Source organism: Lytechinus variegatus, chromosome 1, assembly GCF_018143015.1.
Source record: "Lytechinus variegatus isolate NC3 chromosome 1, Lvar_3.0, whole genome shotgun sequence".
Taxonomy (NCBI): Eukaryota; Metazoa; Echinodermata; class Echinoidea; order Temnopleuroida; family Toxopneustidae; genus Lytechinus; species Lytechinus variegatus.
Genome location: NC_054740.1, coordinates 83,902,358 through 83,920,278, shown reverse-complemented (window position 1 = coordinate 83,920,278; position 17,921 = coordinate 83,902,358). Strand labels below are relative to the sequence as shown.

The following is a 17,921-nucleotide window of genomic DNA, read 5'->3' as shown; positions in this document are numbered from 1 at the left end:
AAACTACGAGGACCTGAGAGGCCCGAACATGCAGACTAGATGGAATATGACAAGGGAATTTTCGTTTTCGATGGAACTAACTGCGTTGATCTATGACCTTTGACTCGTGGTAGCAAGTCAGCTGGGAGCATGCAGGAGAGTTCTGACGCCTGCCACCAAAGAGTCTTTTCATTCTCCTTTAGAGGATACAGTACAAGCTGTATGAGTATCGTAGTCATGATGTTGACATAATGATTTTATTATGGTCTTATATGCATTTGTTTTAATGGAAGTATTATTTAGAATAGTTAATGTAGGCTCTACCTGTCAGCTCAAACAATTATGAGCTGAAAGAAGAGTTTGTCTGCATAGAACAAAGTGGTTTGATCATGTTTGTGCTTTTCAACTAGGGTGATCCTTCATTCTTTATAGATGTTGCCCTGTGAGCTATCCTGCTGCACTAGCAAGTAGTTCTTTGAGTATATTGCTCATATGCAGCAAATGATAAAGGCTCAAGTATTTACTAAATGGAAAGAAATTATTAAGAAATATCTTGAAGACAATATCTAAAGGAATTGGACTTTCAGGTGGAAATAATGAAAAGTTATCATGAGTAAATTCACCCAAATGAACAGAGGGTATACTTGTAGCCAAAAATGGAATAGCTGTTTTTACCTCATGCTTTGCAAAGATCCTCATTCCATCTTGAAACATGGTAATTTTGAGCGCAGACACATGCTGCTCGGCTCATTGTTATTGGATGAACTTTGACCTCTTCTGAAGCAACGTTGGCTCGAAACATGGTCTCTTCGACAAAACGGTCTTTGCTCTCATCTAGATGATTCCTTTGAAATGCATGTCACCAAGTTTATTAATGTTCTAAAAACTCTGATGATCTGATGTGATACAGACATCTCCTTGTAAACATGTGTCCAATTTCTGTCATAAAACTGAAAGGGAAAGTCCCTCTACTGTCCTCAATCAAACTATTTACATGAAATGTTATTAAATTTTGAACATAAGTGTGAAAACCCATTTTCCACCTTGAGAATGCAGTCATACCAGGCATACTTTTTCAAGTGTAAAAGTTGATTTACCACAGCTGCTGTAGAAAAAGTAAACAGATAATTAATCAGTCGGCTGCAGGCCTGTTTAAATTAAAATTATTTTTGTGTGTGTTTGCAGAACTTAATGGAATTCTAGTTTGGGGTTATCACTTGAACCTGCCCTAATTCTCATTAGAAATACTCTCCATATTATACATCATGTATTTCCATGCCTGTCTGAAGTTTTGATAAAGATTTATTGATTTGAGTATCAACCACTTTTAACCCTGAAGGTTCAATTGAGTATTAATATTCAATTCCAATTCATTTTATTTTGAAAATTCATAGAAAATATCACTATCCGAATTAAACATATATTCAAGTTACTTAAAGTGATTGGTTAACATTGGTTTGACTTTTAAAAAATCTTAGCTAGAAGGTCACACTTGTCACCTGTGTCTGTGATATGTTACAAAAATGAAGCCCAGAAAAAATTGCGTTCAAAAATAATTATTTAGTGCTTCAAAAATTGAAATATAAAGTGACCGGAAACACCATCTTAATTTCATCCCATACACTTATGTGTACTATTTAGGTGTCTATAAGACGCCTATTTACAAAATCGGGGTTTGCCTTGTAATTTTCGCTTTTCATTCTCAATAATGGTTGTTTTCAGGGTTTATTAGTTCTAATACATGCACTTGTACACATGTTTCATCTTGGTTTGAGAATTTTTTAAATCGGCTGCTCACAAAGTTAAACAATACCTTTAATCAATAGAGAGGAAAAAATGAGACAAAATTATCAATTACACAATATAGAAAAAATGTTAATAGGAAAGGAAAGGGGATAAGTTTGAAAAATTTGATTTATATTTTATTATGGTTTTAGATTCTGGAAATATGCTAGTTTTTCATTTTATAAAGACACAGTATGAAAATCAGTTAGCTTGAAATATCTTGAAACATACGTTAGGAGTAATGATAGATGTTCTATTTGTAAGGAGGATAGTTGATATGCTTCCTTGATTAAATAGGGTCTAATCTGGGCTTGAATATAAATAGTGTAGTCACATGAGATAGAGATATATGACCTTTCAAGCGTTATACTCCGAAAAAATCCCAAAGCAGAAGTTAGATATTACCGGGTAAATGAAAATTTGAGATCAAATGAGAGCCGAAGTTTTCAAAGTCATGCTTCTGAATTCAGTGATAGACAAGAGAAATGATGCACATCATGCTTTGTCCTTCAAAAAAAGACACGTCTATCATTTTTAGTCAGTTTCATGCATCGTAGAAATCTTTTCAGCCAAGAATTCCATTACCTCAATTGAATGGTGTTTATATTCTGTCCATAACTTTATTTCTTTATTTAAGTACTATTTTTTTTTGCCTGGCTATGATTTCTTTGCTATCAAAGTAGAAAACTTTGTCCTACTTTTTGAAGAAGTCTCTTTGAGTTTCTCAAGTTCTATATTGAAGAAAAAAAAATGTTACAGAAAGAATATTACAACAAGCAATTTCCTTTATTTTCTGTATTACAATAAAGTATTAATTACAACAAATGACACACTTCCTTTCAAACTGACCTGAATATAAATTATATCTTTAAATTTTTTTATTTTGTATATATTTTGTCCACTATTCATATTTGTAATGATTTTTGTTAATTCTTGTATTTGTTTCATCAATCTAAATGACTTGTGACAGACATTTACATGGTATCAATCACATTTTGGCATTTGTCCAAATTAAAACATGCATTATAATAATCACTTTGAAACATAACACAAACAAAAGGGTAAGAACAAAAATAATGTTCCACCATGCCACTTTTTGAAAAACCTAATTGAAAAATCTATATTAAGAATCATACCTTTATAGACCATCTTCACATTTATTGTTAACCCAATGATTGTCTAATCTTTTCATGGATTGAATTATTGTTTATATTTGGAGTTGAAATTGTCCTGTGCTCAAGGTGTATTTATTCCATTGATATCTATCATGATTAAAAGAGGAAAAAATGACCAAATCCATACCTATCATGGGTCCCATCTAGACCTCAAATACTTGTTGAAAGATCTGTGTGATCAAACTTCAGAGTATTTGTTGACTTTACACTCAGAAATCCCTTTTCTTTAAAAGATTTGGTCACTAGTTTTTGCAAAATCATCATTCTTGTCTGCAGAGAATGTAGTCTCGCATTGGTTAGTATGTGCCAATTCTTTGAACTTAAAAAAAAAATTAGATTATGGCAAGGTTGTCAATAACCCCATCCAAAACTATGGTGGTTAGGATTGGGGAGGGGTTACCTTGAGGGTTAGGGTGAAGGTTGGGAGATGAGGAGGTGACAAACAGGTGACACTTTAAGGATATGGTTGTTCCACAAGGTGGACCAGTCCTGGACCCTTTCCTATTGTAATTTCAAGATCTAAATACTTATTTTTAAAAAAGGGAAAAATAACACATTTTAAAATAGTAACATGTGAAGAATTGAATACGATATAAGTGTTGGTTTGGGGTTAGTGTCTTGGTTCAGGCAATTTTAAGTTGTTACAAAACAGGTGCCTTCTCTCTTTTTTCTAGGGGGGGGGGGCTATGCTGAAAGCTACTGTTACACCAGGTGGCTAAGACAATCCATCAGTCACTCCACATGCAATCATGCATTGTAAATAATGGAACGGCTGAATGTAGAATAGTTGACCATGACCTTGATCATGCTGAGGTTTGAGGCTAATTCGTCCTAATTTGTTGTGAGGTCAGAAAGACAGAGTACTGTTATTAATTCCTTGAAAATAGGATGCTGATTTAAGCCAGTCCAGCTTTGTTTTGTTGTCTCTTTGAACAGTTTGGGTCCTCTGTAGTGAGGTAGGAGGTCTATGGTGTCTTCCACTACTCAGCCCTTACTGTTGTTTACTGTGGGTGCAATTGGTGTTCACGAATTTGATATTGCTTATCCTGTTAAACTTACCTTCAACAAAGTTCAGCTGATGATTTTTGATGAGTGAGAAGGAAGGAAATAAATGATTGAAATTGTGATAGAAAATTCCTTCATACTCATTTATTCTAAAAGAAAAAAGAATCCTTCCAAATATAGTTCGTTGACTGATTCTTCGACTTTTTTTATATTTAATTTACCTTAGTAGCACTCATTTCAAAATCAAAAGCTTGCTGTCATAAAAATATGATTCAATGCAAGCATTCATTTCATAACCTCATTGCCACTGCATGAACTCTTGAAATCTTTGAATTTACTTACCCTTCTTCAAGCCTGCCTGTCAATTTAAGTAATCATCTTGACCCACTTTTGGACCAAGGGTGCGTTCAATCTGTCTCTCATGATATAATGGTATCATAAATATGTATTACAATCAGAACATGAACACAAAACGTAACTTTTGAGAGAATTCTATTTTTCCTTATTTTCAAGCTCACTCACTTTGCATCCCAGATCTTGAGTTTGACCTAGGAATTAAAGGTCAACTTGCAGTGTATGAAACACATGTCAGACTGTCCGAACCAGGAGAAGGCCACTCATAGAATCATAATTGATATCCATTTTGCATTCAATCCAAACTATATTTCTTACATTCATGGTTTTGTAGAATGATTACCTTTCAAAACACATTCTTCCAGCACTTCATGTTTGTGTTTTACATTGATTTTTTTTATACTATAATATAACAAAACAATCATTTGAACCAACCTCCTTGAAAACCATGCTTCAAAGGTTAAAATTGATTTAACACAGCACAAAGGTGTTTTTCATGTGCTGGATTAGAAGTGTTTTATTCGTGTCCATAGACAATTATGGTATCAGTACTGCCATTTTAGCCATTCGTCAGCAATTCCGAACAGCTGTCTTTGTTTTTGTCTGTCAAATTGATATTTTAAGAAATATTTACAATCCCGCGAGAAATCATATGGAACATTCTACCTTATATCTTTGTGGACTGGAAATACATATTTTGATTGAAGTCGGAATCAATCAATCTTATTACTAATTGCAGAGTTTTAGAGAAATATTATTTTCATATTAAAAGATTTTGTTGAAATATGACAGTCCCATTCACCGTTTTAATTTCCCTTTTCCAATAACCATAATGTTAGGAAACAAAGTGTCTCTGTTCCATATGCTGATATTCCTATGGGTCCCTAATCTGATAAGAACAAGGTTCATAAGGGCCATCAAAAATTGTTTGCCCTGCTCGTATAATTTTGAAATTTGTAATGGTAATCATTTTTGGTGGAATTATCACACAGCATTATTTTTGATGACTTATTTTGCAGTCAAACTCTACATTCTTTATTGTTCGGCTATTTGGCAATTATTATTAGACTCCTGTTTATTTAACGTTCAATAAGTCAAGTCTATGTGCAGTTTGTCTTTTTATTTACTTTTGGAATATATTATTCCCAGATGATTTATGTGGTCAGTTGAGGCAGTGATGTTCATAAGGATTAATAACATTTGTGGACTTAGTGATATAGTGCCATATAAATGTCTTTTACTATTATCAGGTACATGTATATAGATTCTTCTGGTACGTATTTGATCTAGTAATTTATTTGGCATGTTTATAGTGTAAAATATAGACATGCATATTTGACTTTGAAGGTTATTGGCAGGAAAATTGGATTTTTATAGTTTTATTTTGAATCATTTTTGTCATTTGCCGTGACAGATGATGTACTGGGCAGCCCCCAACCATTCATGAAATAATATGTAGATATATATTATGCAAGGGGCTATTTAATTTGGATGCCCCCTCCCTTTTTCTACAAAAATGGATCCTCAAGCTCAATTTTGAACATTCTAATAGTAGTTCTGCATTCACATTTCTTGGCAAAGGAAATTTCTCTCTTATTTCCTTAACAAAATTTGGAGGGAAGAGTGATCCTTAATTCAAAATTAATAGGTCTCAGCTGTTCTAAATATGAGTACTAAATTGCAGGGATAATGTGGAATTCAGTGTTGTGTATATTAAATGCAGTGTGACTGTATACCTATAATTTACATGTATCCTCTGTTGCTCAGAGTTTGTGAAAGAAACTTTGAGGTGTGAACTATCAGTAGTGATTTAATAGTAAAAAAAAAAAGAATCTGAAAGAATTTTTTTCCTTATCAGGTATTGAATATGAGCATAGAGTATGCTTCAAAGAGGGTTTAGTGGGTGTTAATCTGCTGGGTGCGGGTGAAATTGAATTAGAGGTGCATTTGATTTGATTGAAAAAGAAAACAAAGTTTAGAACTTTCCTCATGCCTTTGTAAACTTACTAAATCCTACTAGGTTTTCAAGCTAAGTGGGGGAAGGGGGCAGGCTAGGTTCCTTCGTCTCCCTCTCCATTGACTTTACTTACCAGTCTAAACTGGATTCTCTGGATATGATATGATTCACTCAAGTTCCAGATCCCGCTCTCTGGTTTCGGCAGAGGATTTGACTATTTTTTTTCTTCAGCAGTGGATTCTGCTAAGCGGAGGAAGAGTGTGAAAGGAATGAATTTGTCACTGCGTTGATGAGGTCAAGGCTGCGTTACTTATACATGAGATAACGCAAATTGTAATTGGCAGAGGAAATGTGTACAATTCAATCACTAATGTCACTTGTACTCCTCAGTTCAAGGCAAGAAGTAGGATCCCTCTTTATTACATTTATATTTCAATCACTTGTAACATTGAGTCAACATTTGACAGGTCACTCCTACATTTGGTTTGGGCCTTGCAGGGGATCAGAAAATTCCACCCGAAAAAAAAATAAGAAAAGCAAAACAGATAAGTTTCCTTTTGTTTCAATAACTCATCTGTTTTAATAAGTTGTAAATATTGTAATTTTACCTTGATTATGATTTTATGATATAATAAAGCATACAATTTTGAAAAAAAAAAATTGGTGAACCATCTTGATAATGTTTTGTGGGAGTATTGAAAAGTTTTTGCCATTCATAATCCAAGGCCTTGCTAGGTACTGGGTGTGGGGTCCTAATATGGAAATTACATTACTCCTATCACAAACAGAGGACTCTCCTCAAATAAAAATGTAAACTTATAACTGAAATCATGGTGCATATAGAATGTTGTATGATTGACTGACATAGTATGCCTACTTGTTATGCATACTGCTGCAGTGTAGGATGGGGGCTTTCGGGGAATTTAGTAAAATTACTGCCCATTAATCTATCTTCCTAGAAATTTGAATGTCCCCACTTTCATGAGATCCTGAGTGTAACCTGGGTACCACTGTAATATACATGATGCTGATCAACAGGGTTAATACTTCACCTAGGCCCTATATTCCAGATTTGTGCCATGATTTTTTTTTTCTGTGTTAAGAATAAAACTGACTAGATTTGGCAAGAAGAACTGGACAGGCCTTCTGTTTGTCATTTTTCAGACAATGATTTTCCACCAATGCTGTGTCTACTTGGAATTCGATTATGTGAATGCAAATTGCTATTACACCACACACACACACAAACAAACCAACTTTGTCGAAAAGTCACAGGCCAAAATGGATTCTTGGATGGGAAATCTGTGCCAAACCTTGACCTTATGATCACAAGAAAGAAATGGAACAGTCTGACTCTCCCTTGTTATGGGTCATTCAGTTCCATTGCTCTCAAAAAAGAGCACTCCACTCCTTCTATTCACAGGACGTAACAAAGAGAGGGGAGAAAAAGTTCCTTGCTTCATTTAAATTCCCTTGAACTACCTACCCTGTTACCACCTTTTGCCGGTATGGCATAGACAAAATACCCCAGAAGAAAGCTTATTTGATATTAACTCATATTTGATTATTAGGCCTACTGTTAACATGTACAGGTCTGTTGGTTTGAAGTGAGTGGATTCTGATGATTTTTTACCTCTTCAGTCATAGCTCGTTCTGTTCTATTCTATGTAGTATACAACTCATCTTACGTGGAAAAGGCAAAGGTAGTGCGCAATTTAGGATTGTATGATGGTCTTGTCGAGTTTACTTTAAAAACACACTTTGGTATCACCTTGTTTGCTTTCCTTCAGCTCTCCTCTTTAGGGATAAAGGTCCAAAGTTACATAGCTCTAATACGGGAGCACAAAGTCAGGAGGAAATCTCTATGTTTCCTGTGTAGACCAGCCAGGCCTCATGGTGTCATGGACTTCTTCATGTTAAAGGAACCCCCTCTAGTCTTCGCAGGACCTTTAACCTATCAAATAAAAATATTTTTTGTAGATTAAAGTAAGGGAAATCCCATTCAATTTATATTTCTTCCAATTGCTGATATTCCAAATTTCGACCAAGAGGCCTACTTGATTATCTTTGATTGTAAAATGGAATTTACTAGGCATTTCATCCTTATCAATGATATAAAGTTTTCTTCACCCTTTATGCCCCCCCCCCCCCTCTTATTTAACGAAGTGAAAGTGTAGTCCTTCTAATCCTTTGAAGCTGAAAATGTTGCATTTAAAACCAAAAGCCCTAAATATGTTTGACTGTAAGAGTTCAAGGAAAAAATTTGTCAGATATTATCAAGAGAACTTTAGTAACGCCTGATGCTGCTAAAATAAAGACAATGGATTAATGGCACAGAATATTGCCAGACATAAAGACCGACTTCCTAGTTGCTATGGCTCAGCCTAGTTTTGATGCAAATCTCGTAATATTCTTAGATTAGCAGTTGTCTGGCATTTTGAAGTCATATATACCACTATAAACCATCATGAATAATAAATGCATAATGCATTATCTTTGTAATCCTTTAAAACATCTATTGTCAATTGCCTACTCTGGGAATGAAAAGATTTTGATGGGAATATCTTAGAAATAGTATTTATCTTAGATTGAGTCTGATAGATAGCCTTATGAAAAACGGTGCGATGAAGGATTTCCCCTTGATAAAATTTGCAGACAATATCAGAGACCCAGATTAAAGATTGCTTTTTCCTTTCATGCAAAGTGTTGTATATATATTTTATTAATTCCCTTGAGTTTAAGTACTGGATATTTAAAATCTTTGTTCTAGAGGCTCCCTATCATTATAAGTTTCCCTCTTTTTTATAACATTTCATTCTACTTCATCCTTTTAAATAAAACTGCAACTAACAGATATTTAAAGGCTGTAAAATCATCAAAGCAGGTAGACAGCAGTTATATTTGATAAGTGCTTTAAAGGTAAATGCTAGTTTTGGTAACGATATCAAAATGAGTTCGTACAGAATCCAATGAAATGACTACTAAAGTGTCTGTTTGTATAAATAAAACGCATGTGCCAAGGATTCTGGAAGAAATTGTGTAATTGCTGAGAAATCAGCAAATAAGCACATGATTCGGGTAGGGCGTTGGGCCCGACGCTCTAAGCAATAATTATATACATTGTCCCACGTGCGCTTATCTGTGTTGGGGCTCTTCGGTGTGAACATTTTTCAGCGTAGATTTCAAGATTTCACAAAGTTCAGTTAATGTAATTGTACCAGATCTAGATCCTCGATGATATACTGACAATTAAGCCTTGTCTTACAGACTTTCTCATGAAATCAGTGTTTACTGCATGCAACTACTGGAATTTCTCTTTAACTCTTTGAAGGCTGAGCCTGCATATTTGTGTTCTGAAGTCCATGAAAAACATGTGATGTAGTAAAATCATCCAGTCTCTAACAGGTTAAAAAATAATGTCAAACTGCCTCAGAAAGGAGATAGAAGAATTACCTATATTTCATGTCTCCGTAATAATGACTAGTTATTGGAGATTTTTATTTAATAGTTCCAAAGCTGCTGTCAGGTATACAGTACTTTTCACATTTTGTTTGAAGCCATTGCAGGGAGTTAAAACTTTGACAGAATGGAGAATATAGCTTGGGATTTGAAGGATAAAGGGCATTGCCTGCATGATCAATGCCTATAGCTTCTATTTTTCCATATGTAGGGAAACCATAATTGGAGTTAGTTAATCTCAGACATTTCAAGACAGTTGTGTTATTCAGAAAGAAGATTGTGTTAAATGGAAGCAGTGGTAGGCGATATTGGTCGCAGATGCAAGGATGTTGATGATGTGTAGTAGTTGTTAAAGCTTGTCAAAGTCCAAAGTAATGGTGTCTCTACATTGCACTCTGTTCTAATGTAAGTACGGAGACGTGCGAGTCGTGAGGATGGTGTTCAGAACTCCGTTGTTATTTGCATGACCCCTTTTCTCTCTGGTGATAACCTGAAATTGATGTTTCTGGCATCTGTTTATAGTTCTGTCGTAAATGATGTTTTAGCGATTGTGCCACAAGTCCATGGTGACTATTGTTTCTGATTGTTTGGATGAAACGTGGGTGTTCCATTACATAAATTTGAGTGAATAGGACTTGTCTGAGATTTTCTAGAATGACAATGCACAATTAGAGCTCCCATTAAAAGATAAAACCATGTCTATCCAGGAATTGCTCGATTTGTATTTTACAGATATGTAAAGTCTAGAATCAAACCATTTATTTGAAGGAAGATACCCCATCCAAATTTTATTACCTTTTTTTCAAGGTAATCTAAAAATAACAACTCTGCTCATTTAGAATGTTACCTGTGATTAATTTCTATAAGCTTTCATTGTAGAATAAAAGCAGCTTACCTGGCTTATAGTAGAAGTGACCATTTACTGAAGTAGGATGTTGGGAGTGACCTTAAAAATTGTGCCAATTTTCTTTTTCTGAGCCATGCTTCAAGGGACTGTCCTCAATCTCTGAGAAGTCCCTGAGGATCAGCTTGTAGTGCATTATACAGAGTTAGGTGTGAAATGTCCTTAGAGGGGGATAGATCAATCTGTTCTTTTTCTCTCAGATCGGTGGGTTGTTTTTCATTTAGTCACTCTGTTTATTCTCATAGCCATTTTGGGAAGAGGTCATCAACCTGACCTATATCTTGGTCAAGATGAGAATGAACTCTCTTCTTATTCCTTTGGTCTTTGTGTTTGTCCATCTATGGTCTACCTCTCTGATTTGTTTTCCTTTCCCTCTTCCTCTTAATAACCCTTTGTTTTCACTGTGATATTGCTTTGGTCATGACTTGTAACAATTGACTCATCTTTTAATGAAGTTTTCACTTTGAAAATACAATAAATCAAGATATTAAAGGTTATTTATGTATAATATTTCATACAGTGCATTAGATCAGTTCTGTATCTTTTTGTTCTCCATTCACCATTCATTTTTATCATTTCATTTGGTTAATTTTGATAAATTGTGACAATTATAATCTATTTATATGTCATTATTCTATTGACCTGCATGATTTCTTGACATGATTCCTGTTTTAACCATTTCTTTCTCTTTGCTCCTTATATTTCAGCATCCAACCAATTGTCGACGGAACAAGATGACATCAAGCCCCAAGTGTCTTGCACACCTTCAACATCGTCAGCTGTAAAACCAACTTTATTATTACCACCATCATCTCCGTCGACATCGGCGACATCTTCACCCTCGCCATCGCCGTCGACTTCATCACTAGGTAGTCCGCCTCCAAGCAACTGGGCGCATATTAAGTTTAAGATAGAAAAAAAGGCACCGCGTACATCATCGTCCTCGTCGTCAACAGCCTCACCATCGCCATCTTCGTCGTTGTTCCACGTCTTTCCACCACCCACTTCACCGCATCTAGGGCATAGCCAGCCGGGTGGGTCGTCATCATCGTCGTCCTCATCGACGTTGCCGCCGCTCTCATCGTTGCCTTCCAGTTCAGGCATCGCTCGTTCGTCAAGCATTCCAACAGTGTTCGCTGCTCCTCCCACACAAACTGCTGGATCAGTGTTTCATCGCAAAGCACAAGAAGAACTCGCTCGCAAACCAGCTTTGAAAGAGCTTTTACAACCTAGCAAAATGGATCCCACTATGTCTATGAACTACAACAATATGCAACAAGGAGGTAATCATCTCTTCCATCCTTTGGAATTTCTGCTTCAGTTTGATTTTCTTTCAATCTTACAGGAGCTTTTTCCTCATGAATATGATGATCTTTGTTACCCAGTCATCTATGTTTCTCCCAGGGTATCCTTTCCACAATGCTTATGAAGAAGTTCTTTGAGGAATATACAAACATCTTTCGGGTTTTCCACTAGATAGTCACAACCTGAATTTTCTTGATGACTTAAAAAAAGTCTTTCACAACTAATCAAATATTCATGTAATTTCCTCTCTGTATTTTCTGTACAATTTGAAAGAGTCTCAGATATTATCATAAGGGAAAAGCAGAGCACTCCTATATCATTTATTCTCAGTCAAAATTAGAGGTATTTTTTGTTTGTTGTGATTGACCTTGGACAGGTAATGCTAAATCACCTGTAAGATTATATCTCATTTCAACAATGACCCTATGAGTTTATTTCATTTCCATTAGCTGTTTTTTCCACACTATTCAATGTTGCAAAGAAGGGTTCATGAACAATTCATTTCTACCCGAGGAAAACGAAATTGTAGAAGGCGAAGACAGTCTTGTCCAATGCTGATTTTCTCTTTTGATGAAATTATACACGTGCACATGAAATGAAAGGATTGCTGTCGCTGTAGGCGCATTGCGATTAATTTTGGAAACAATTACTAGAACGGTAAAAATGATATTTCCTGAGAGAAAGGTCAGGGCAATCATATGCTTGGAGTCCCGAGCTGAAAATAGTCGCAGAGGAGTGAAGAGTGAAGATAGTTTGAATGAAGAAAGATGTGAGGCTAGCCCTACCCTGTTAGGCACCCATAAGAGCTATCTAACAACTTGTCATGTTGGAGTATTTTTAGATTAATGAGGTAGAAATAAGTTCCTCTCTTAGCTTTAACCCTTTGATGGCTTTGTGAGATCAGGATAAGCAGAATTGTTTTCAACTAACGTACACACACATATGGGGCCTGTTGCATGAAAAAATTTACCTGAGAAAACTCTGGTAAACACAACCGGAGTTTTCTCACGTAAAAAGTTTTATGCAACGGGCCCATGGTCTTTTTGATGGAATGTATGAAGACCATTTCTTAATTGAATATATTCCTTCTCCTGACAGAGTTTTATGACATTCAAGCAACCATCAGATTTGCTTAATAACTTTCATTCAGATTGTTGCCTTTTCATTAATATTTATCAATATGAATTACTTTAGGGTTACCCCTGCTGTTTATTTAAAACCTTTCCAATCAAAAGAGGGGTGCATTCAAAACGAATGGCAAGTCTTGTCATCAATGAACTTTTGCTCTTCTGTTCGTCACGAAAGCATTGTTCCTGAAGTTTCTAGGGTAGTTGTAATAGCAGCTAGCCAGCAGAAACTACAACAACAGGGCCAAACGAAAATGTCAGATAAATTTAGCAAGACAACTGCCAGCGGGGGTCCTGTTGGGGGTTTTACTGCATTAGCATGCATAGAGACTGGTAACCTTTCACATCTCTAGTATGGATACCCTGACCTTTTACATCATGCATAAGCCATGCCATGATGCCAGTCTGAATGAGAGAGGTTTACAGTGGTCTTGTGAAATGAATGAATGAATGAGCGGCAATACGATACCATCAATCATTACAAGCTTAAGATGTCATGTGAAGTCGTACCACCTCGGGAGTGTTAACCCATAGTATACCACCAAGTCTCAGCTTTCTCCATCTGATATCTATGGGTAAATCATAATCATATAGGTTTAAAGAGGGTGGATAGTTTTGGTAAATCCTCAAAATCTGCTTGTCACCATTCTAATTAATTTCTATATGATATGAATGCTTATGCCCTAAAACAGTCATGATGTGGATGACATGAAATGAAATGGTGTTTTACATAGTTAATTTTGCAATTTCCCTTGTAATTTAACCCTGTCGGGTATCCCAGAATTATCAAGCTGACGCGCGATCTCCGGCTAGCAGGTTGCGAGCTGCCTCCCTCTATCACCGAAATCCATGCATTATTTTGCATGCACTGCCTCGGCCTCCAGCTAGCATGGCTAGCGCTCTGCAGTATACACGCACCACCGCTTGAGCTACGTACGCGGGAACAAAATGTAGTCCGCTGAAAAGAGGAGTTGTCCAGTCTATAGTCACTCAGGTTTGCTAAGCCCGTTTTGTATACGCACTATTTATTCCATGATAATTCCGATGCATAACGTGACAACAAACGGCAGAGAAGAACAAAAGAAAATACTTGAACGATACGTACCTCACTGAACTTAGTCTTATAGCTAATGCACCTTGATTTCCTATTCCTTGGAAGTTAGATTCATTGCCAATCGACGACTAAACCCCGACGATAAACAAACCCTCATCATCCCATTTAAAAAAAAAGTGGAACCACGATATATGCTACAATGAGTGTATTTGAATAACTGGTCTCTAATTGCCAAAAGACGGGGGCAATTTATATTTGGATATGTTTTTTTACGGGAGTGTTTACTCGCTAAAAACAATTAGAAACAAACCATCACTGGGTGGATTGTGTCTGAAATCATAAACTACATGAAGTTGTTTTCATGTGTAACAGCTCTATGGGTGTACTATGCATGGGAATTGTGTTGATTCGAGAGCAGACGAACTTTACGTAATAAGGTCATATACTGCTCGTCCAGACGAGGTCATGCAGAGTTCAATGCGTCCATTATGCATCGGTCTACTGGAAAGGCCTTATATATACACACATGTATATGGGTTTATGTATGCGTTATATGCACGGTTATGTTCCTACACTACATGCATGTATACGTGTCCTCTGCAGAAATAATTCAATCGAGGTTATATAATACCAAGCTTCAAATGTGGCAATGGAATGTAACTTGATAAAGTTCTGTATATAGTGACATTTGAGTTTAGTATATTTTCCATATTTTGATGGATGATTTTCACATACGTCCTAGAATTAACATAAGCTACTAACTATATGAGTAAAAACTTCTGTGGGTCCCGGGGATTCGATGTCCATGTATAGACATGTTTCATGACTGGCGATAGAAAAATGACACGACTTTATTTTGGATCGCAAAAGTGTTATCTTTTATATGCATGATCTCCAAATGTGAGGGATGATGTTTAGGAATTTACATTCTCTACAAAGAGCGACCCGAATATAGGCCTTATGTTTTGGGTTTTCCTCTTTTATTTCATTTGTGCGGGGCTTTTTTCGGGGGGGGGGGGGTCACGCTCGCTTCTTTTAATCATTGTTTTTGTACCCACCGTAAAGCACAGCGGTAAAGTGCCAATTCGTGTTGCCAAATCCACTTCGATCGTCATTTCTTCTTCGTCTATCACAGTGACCAAATCGTCTCATAAACAATTTGGTCTATCCTCATACCCATTTTATTTTCATTCATTTCATAACCAGTTGGTCTAATACCCATTTCATTTTTATTCATTTCTACCAATTCACACTTTAGTCCAATTATTAGACTAAATACGGGGGTATATGGACTTTAGATGGGTATTTGACCTGACTGGTTATTAGACAAAACAGTGAGTGGACGAACTGATGATGGTAGACCCCAGTAGACCAGTTCATAATTAGACGAATTGGCATTATAAAACCAACTGAAAAAAGACCAGCACATGCAGCCGCGGCGAATCCGCGAGCGAGTAAATTGAAAAAAAAAACGGAATGGGCCTTGTACAAAGCAGGGAAGACCGCTCCATTCAAGTCACAACTGCACGAGGGGAAATTGAGATAGAAAGGAAGAAAGAATGCAATGAAAGAAAATAGAGATTAATAGATAAAGAAAGAAAGAACTGAAGGAAAGGGAATAACTGGATCGCGTTGTCAACAAGGATGACTTCAAGACTTCATTGCAGTATAAATTCGTTGTTGTTTTTTTACAAACAATCCATTCACATAATAAAAAACAATTTCAACCTCTCATTATAAAAGGGAGAAATATATTATCAGAATTGTCCATGCATCTGACTGCTTTCATGAGAGAATAGCAAAAAGTTGTGTTGCAATCGATAAATTGCAACAAAATTTTAAATAATGTTAAAATAATACTTTTTACTATATATCATTACATATCATATATCATTATAAAAACACTTTCTTTTTTAATATTACTTTGTTCAACTACACGACTTACAAAATCGCCACTCCTCAACCTCTTATACGGACCAAGCAAAGAGCGAGGAAAAAATAATCAAAATAAATTACCGACATAAAAGTATAATTAAATGACAAGATCTCTGACTTTATACTCGCCTATATATTCCATACGTCATCTTTTATGAAGTGAGAAAGAGCACGCGTTTGATTTTTTTTTTCATCATGAACAGGATAGGTATACATCTGAAATTTGTTGACGTTTTGGCACAATGGAATTCTAACAACTTGTTGTAATCATGAAAAGGACAGGATATAAAGCTAAACGATAAACGCGAGCGCGAAGCGCGAGCAGCGGAAAAAAGATGAAATTCTGACTTAAAAATAGAACTCTCAATTCATGCTTTGTAAGTCATGAAATCTGGGCAATTTGGTTTCTTCCTACATATATAATGCCAGCGCGAACCGCGGGCAGAAAAATTTTAATATTTAACCGATCTCAATAAATTAGTGCGAAACGTGAGCTGAAAATATTTGTTCTTCTTCCGGTCTGAACAAGGGGTAATTTAAGCACTATTTCAAGCACTATATAGCAATATTGAAAGCTCAAGCTCGATGTCCGAGCTGAGATATGTTCTGTATATTGACTTCAGTACTTGATATTTTTAGTTCTATATCATCCTATTGAGCAAGATATGGGTCATCGAACAAGCAATACGAGCGCTTCGCGCGATCGAAAATAGAGGCATGAAAGATTTTTTTGTTAAGTCTTCCCATCGTCTTATCTATTCACTCGTCTTCCTTCTTTTATTTTCCTTTTCTTTTATCCTCTCTTTAACTTTTCCCCGTTTTCTTCTTTTGCTCCGCAAATAGGAGCGGGGGAATCGTTCCCCTCTCCCCCTATAGATTCGCCTATGAATTCAGATAACATATATAAAATGCTTTTGTTGTTAATACAATTTTACTTTTGCACCATCGAATGGAGAGAGGGCCTAAACATTTGCATTTATTCATGGCTCATGAAATTACCCGAAGATATCGGCAAGTTCACTTATCATTACAGATAAATGTGTAACTATTTCAAAACAGACTTGTCAACTTCAGAAAAAAAGTATAACTGAATTGGAAAACAAATTTTGTTTTTCTTTCTTTTGTGTATTTCCGTGTTAACATTTTTTTTTTATTGATTTCATGTATTTTTATAAGATCGATTTTTTTTTCTGGAGATATACTATTTTTTCGATGCCCTCAATATAATGGGGGGGGGGTGCGATTTTACAAGCCATCCCCACCTGAATTCTTTTGGGTATATTTCCCCATCTCCACCCCCCCCCCCCCCGATCGACACTCATGGCATATCATCTTTGGCGGATCCAGGCAGAGACGCACCCCGTATATTTTTACAGTTGCTCATAGAAGACATAGGCTTACAAATATTTTTTTCATTCATTCATTTATTTATTTGTTTATTTATCCATCTTTTCCCCGTTTTTTTAACCAATGCTAGTTTCTTGAGTATACATGCTTCTCCAGAGAGTCCCGCACGATATAGCTAAATCTACGAAAATTGCCACCTGCATCCCTTCTTTTGTAAAAAACTTATTTCTACCCCTTGTTTCAATATCCAAAATGATATTGTTTTTTTCCTTCCTATTCTATAAGCTAAAAAACCTATACGAATGGCCATTTTAAATTAACGAGCTTGCCTAACTGTTAGGCAAGCTCATTAATTTGAAAATGGCCATTCAACTTCGATATCACTGAACATTAATTACATAAATTATTCTGACCGATCGTTCTTTGGTAACTTAATTCACCAGAATCATTGCCATGATTGATAAGAAAAGGGGTTCTCCTACGCTGTCCAAAATAATGGCAGGGGATGCGACCAATTTGCATCTTTCTAAAACTC

At 35.9% G+C, this 17,921-nt stretch overlaps 1 protein-coding gene across 2 annotated transcripts in view; it reads left to right on the top strand.

Moving 5' to 3' along the window:
- Nucleotides 1–17,921, top strand: part of LOC121425710 (retinoic acid receptor alpha-A-like) — a 73,899-nt gene that overhangs the window by 10,016 nt on the left and 45,962 nt on the right. For both annotated transcript variants that reach the window (XM_041621888.1, XM_041621882.1), the window contains exon 2: nt 11,326–11,901. In XM_041621888.1, coding sequence (XP_041477822.1) covers nt 11,326–11,901 — 576 coding nt within the window. The remainder of the gene's footprint in view (nt 1–11,325; nt 11,902–17,921) is intronic.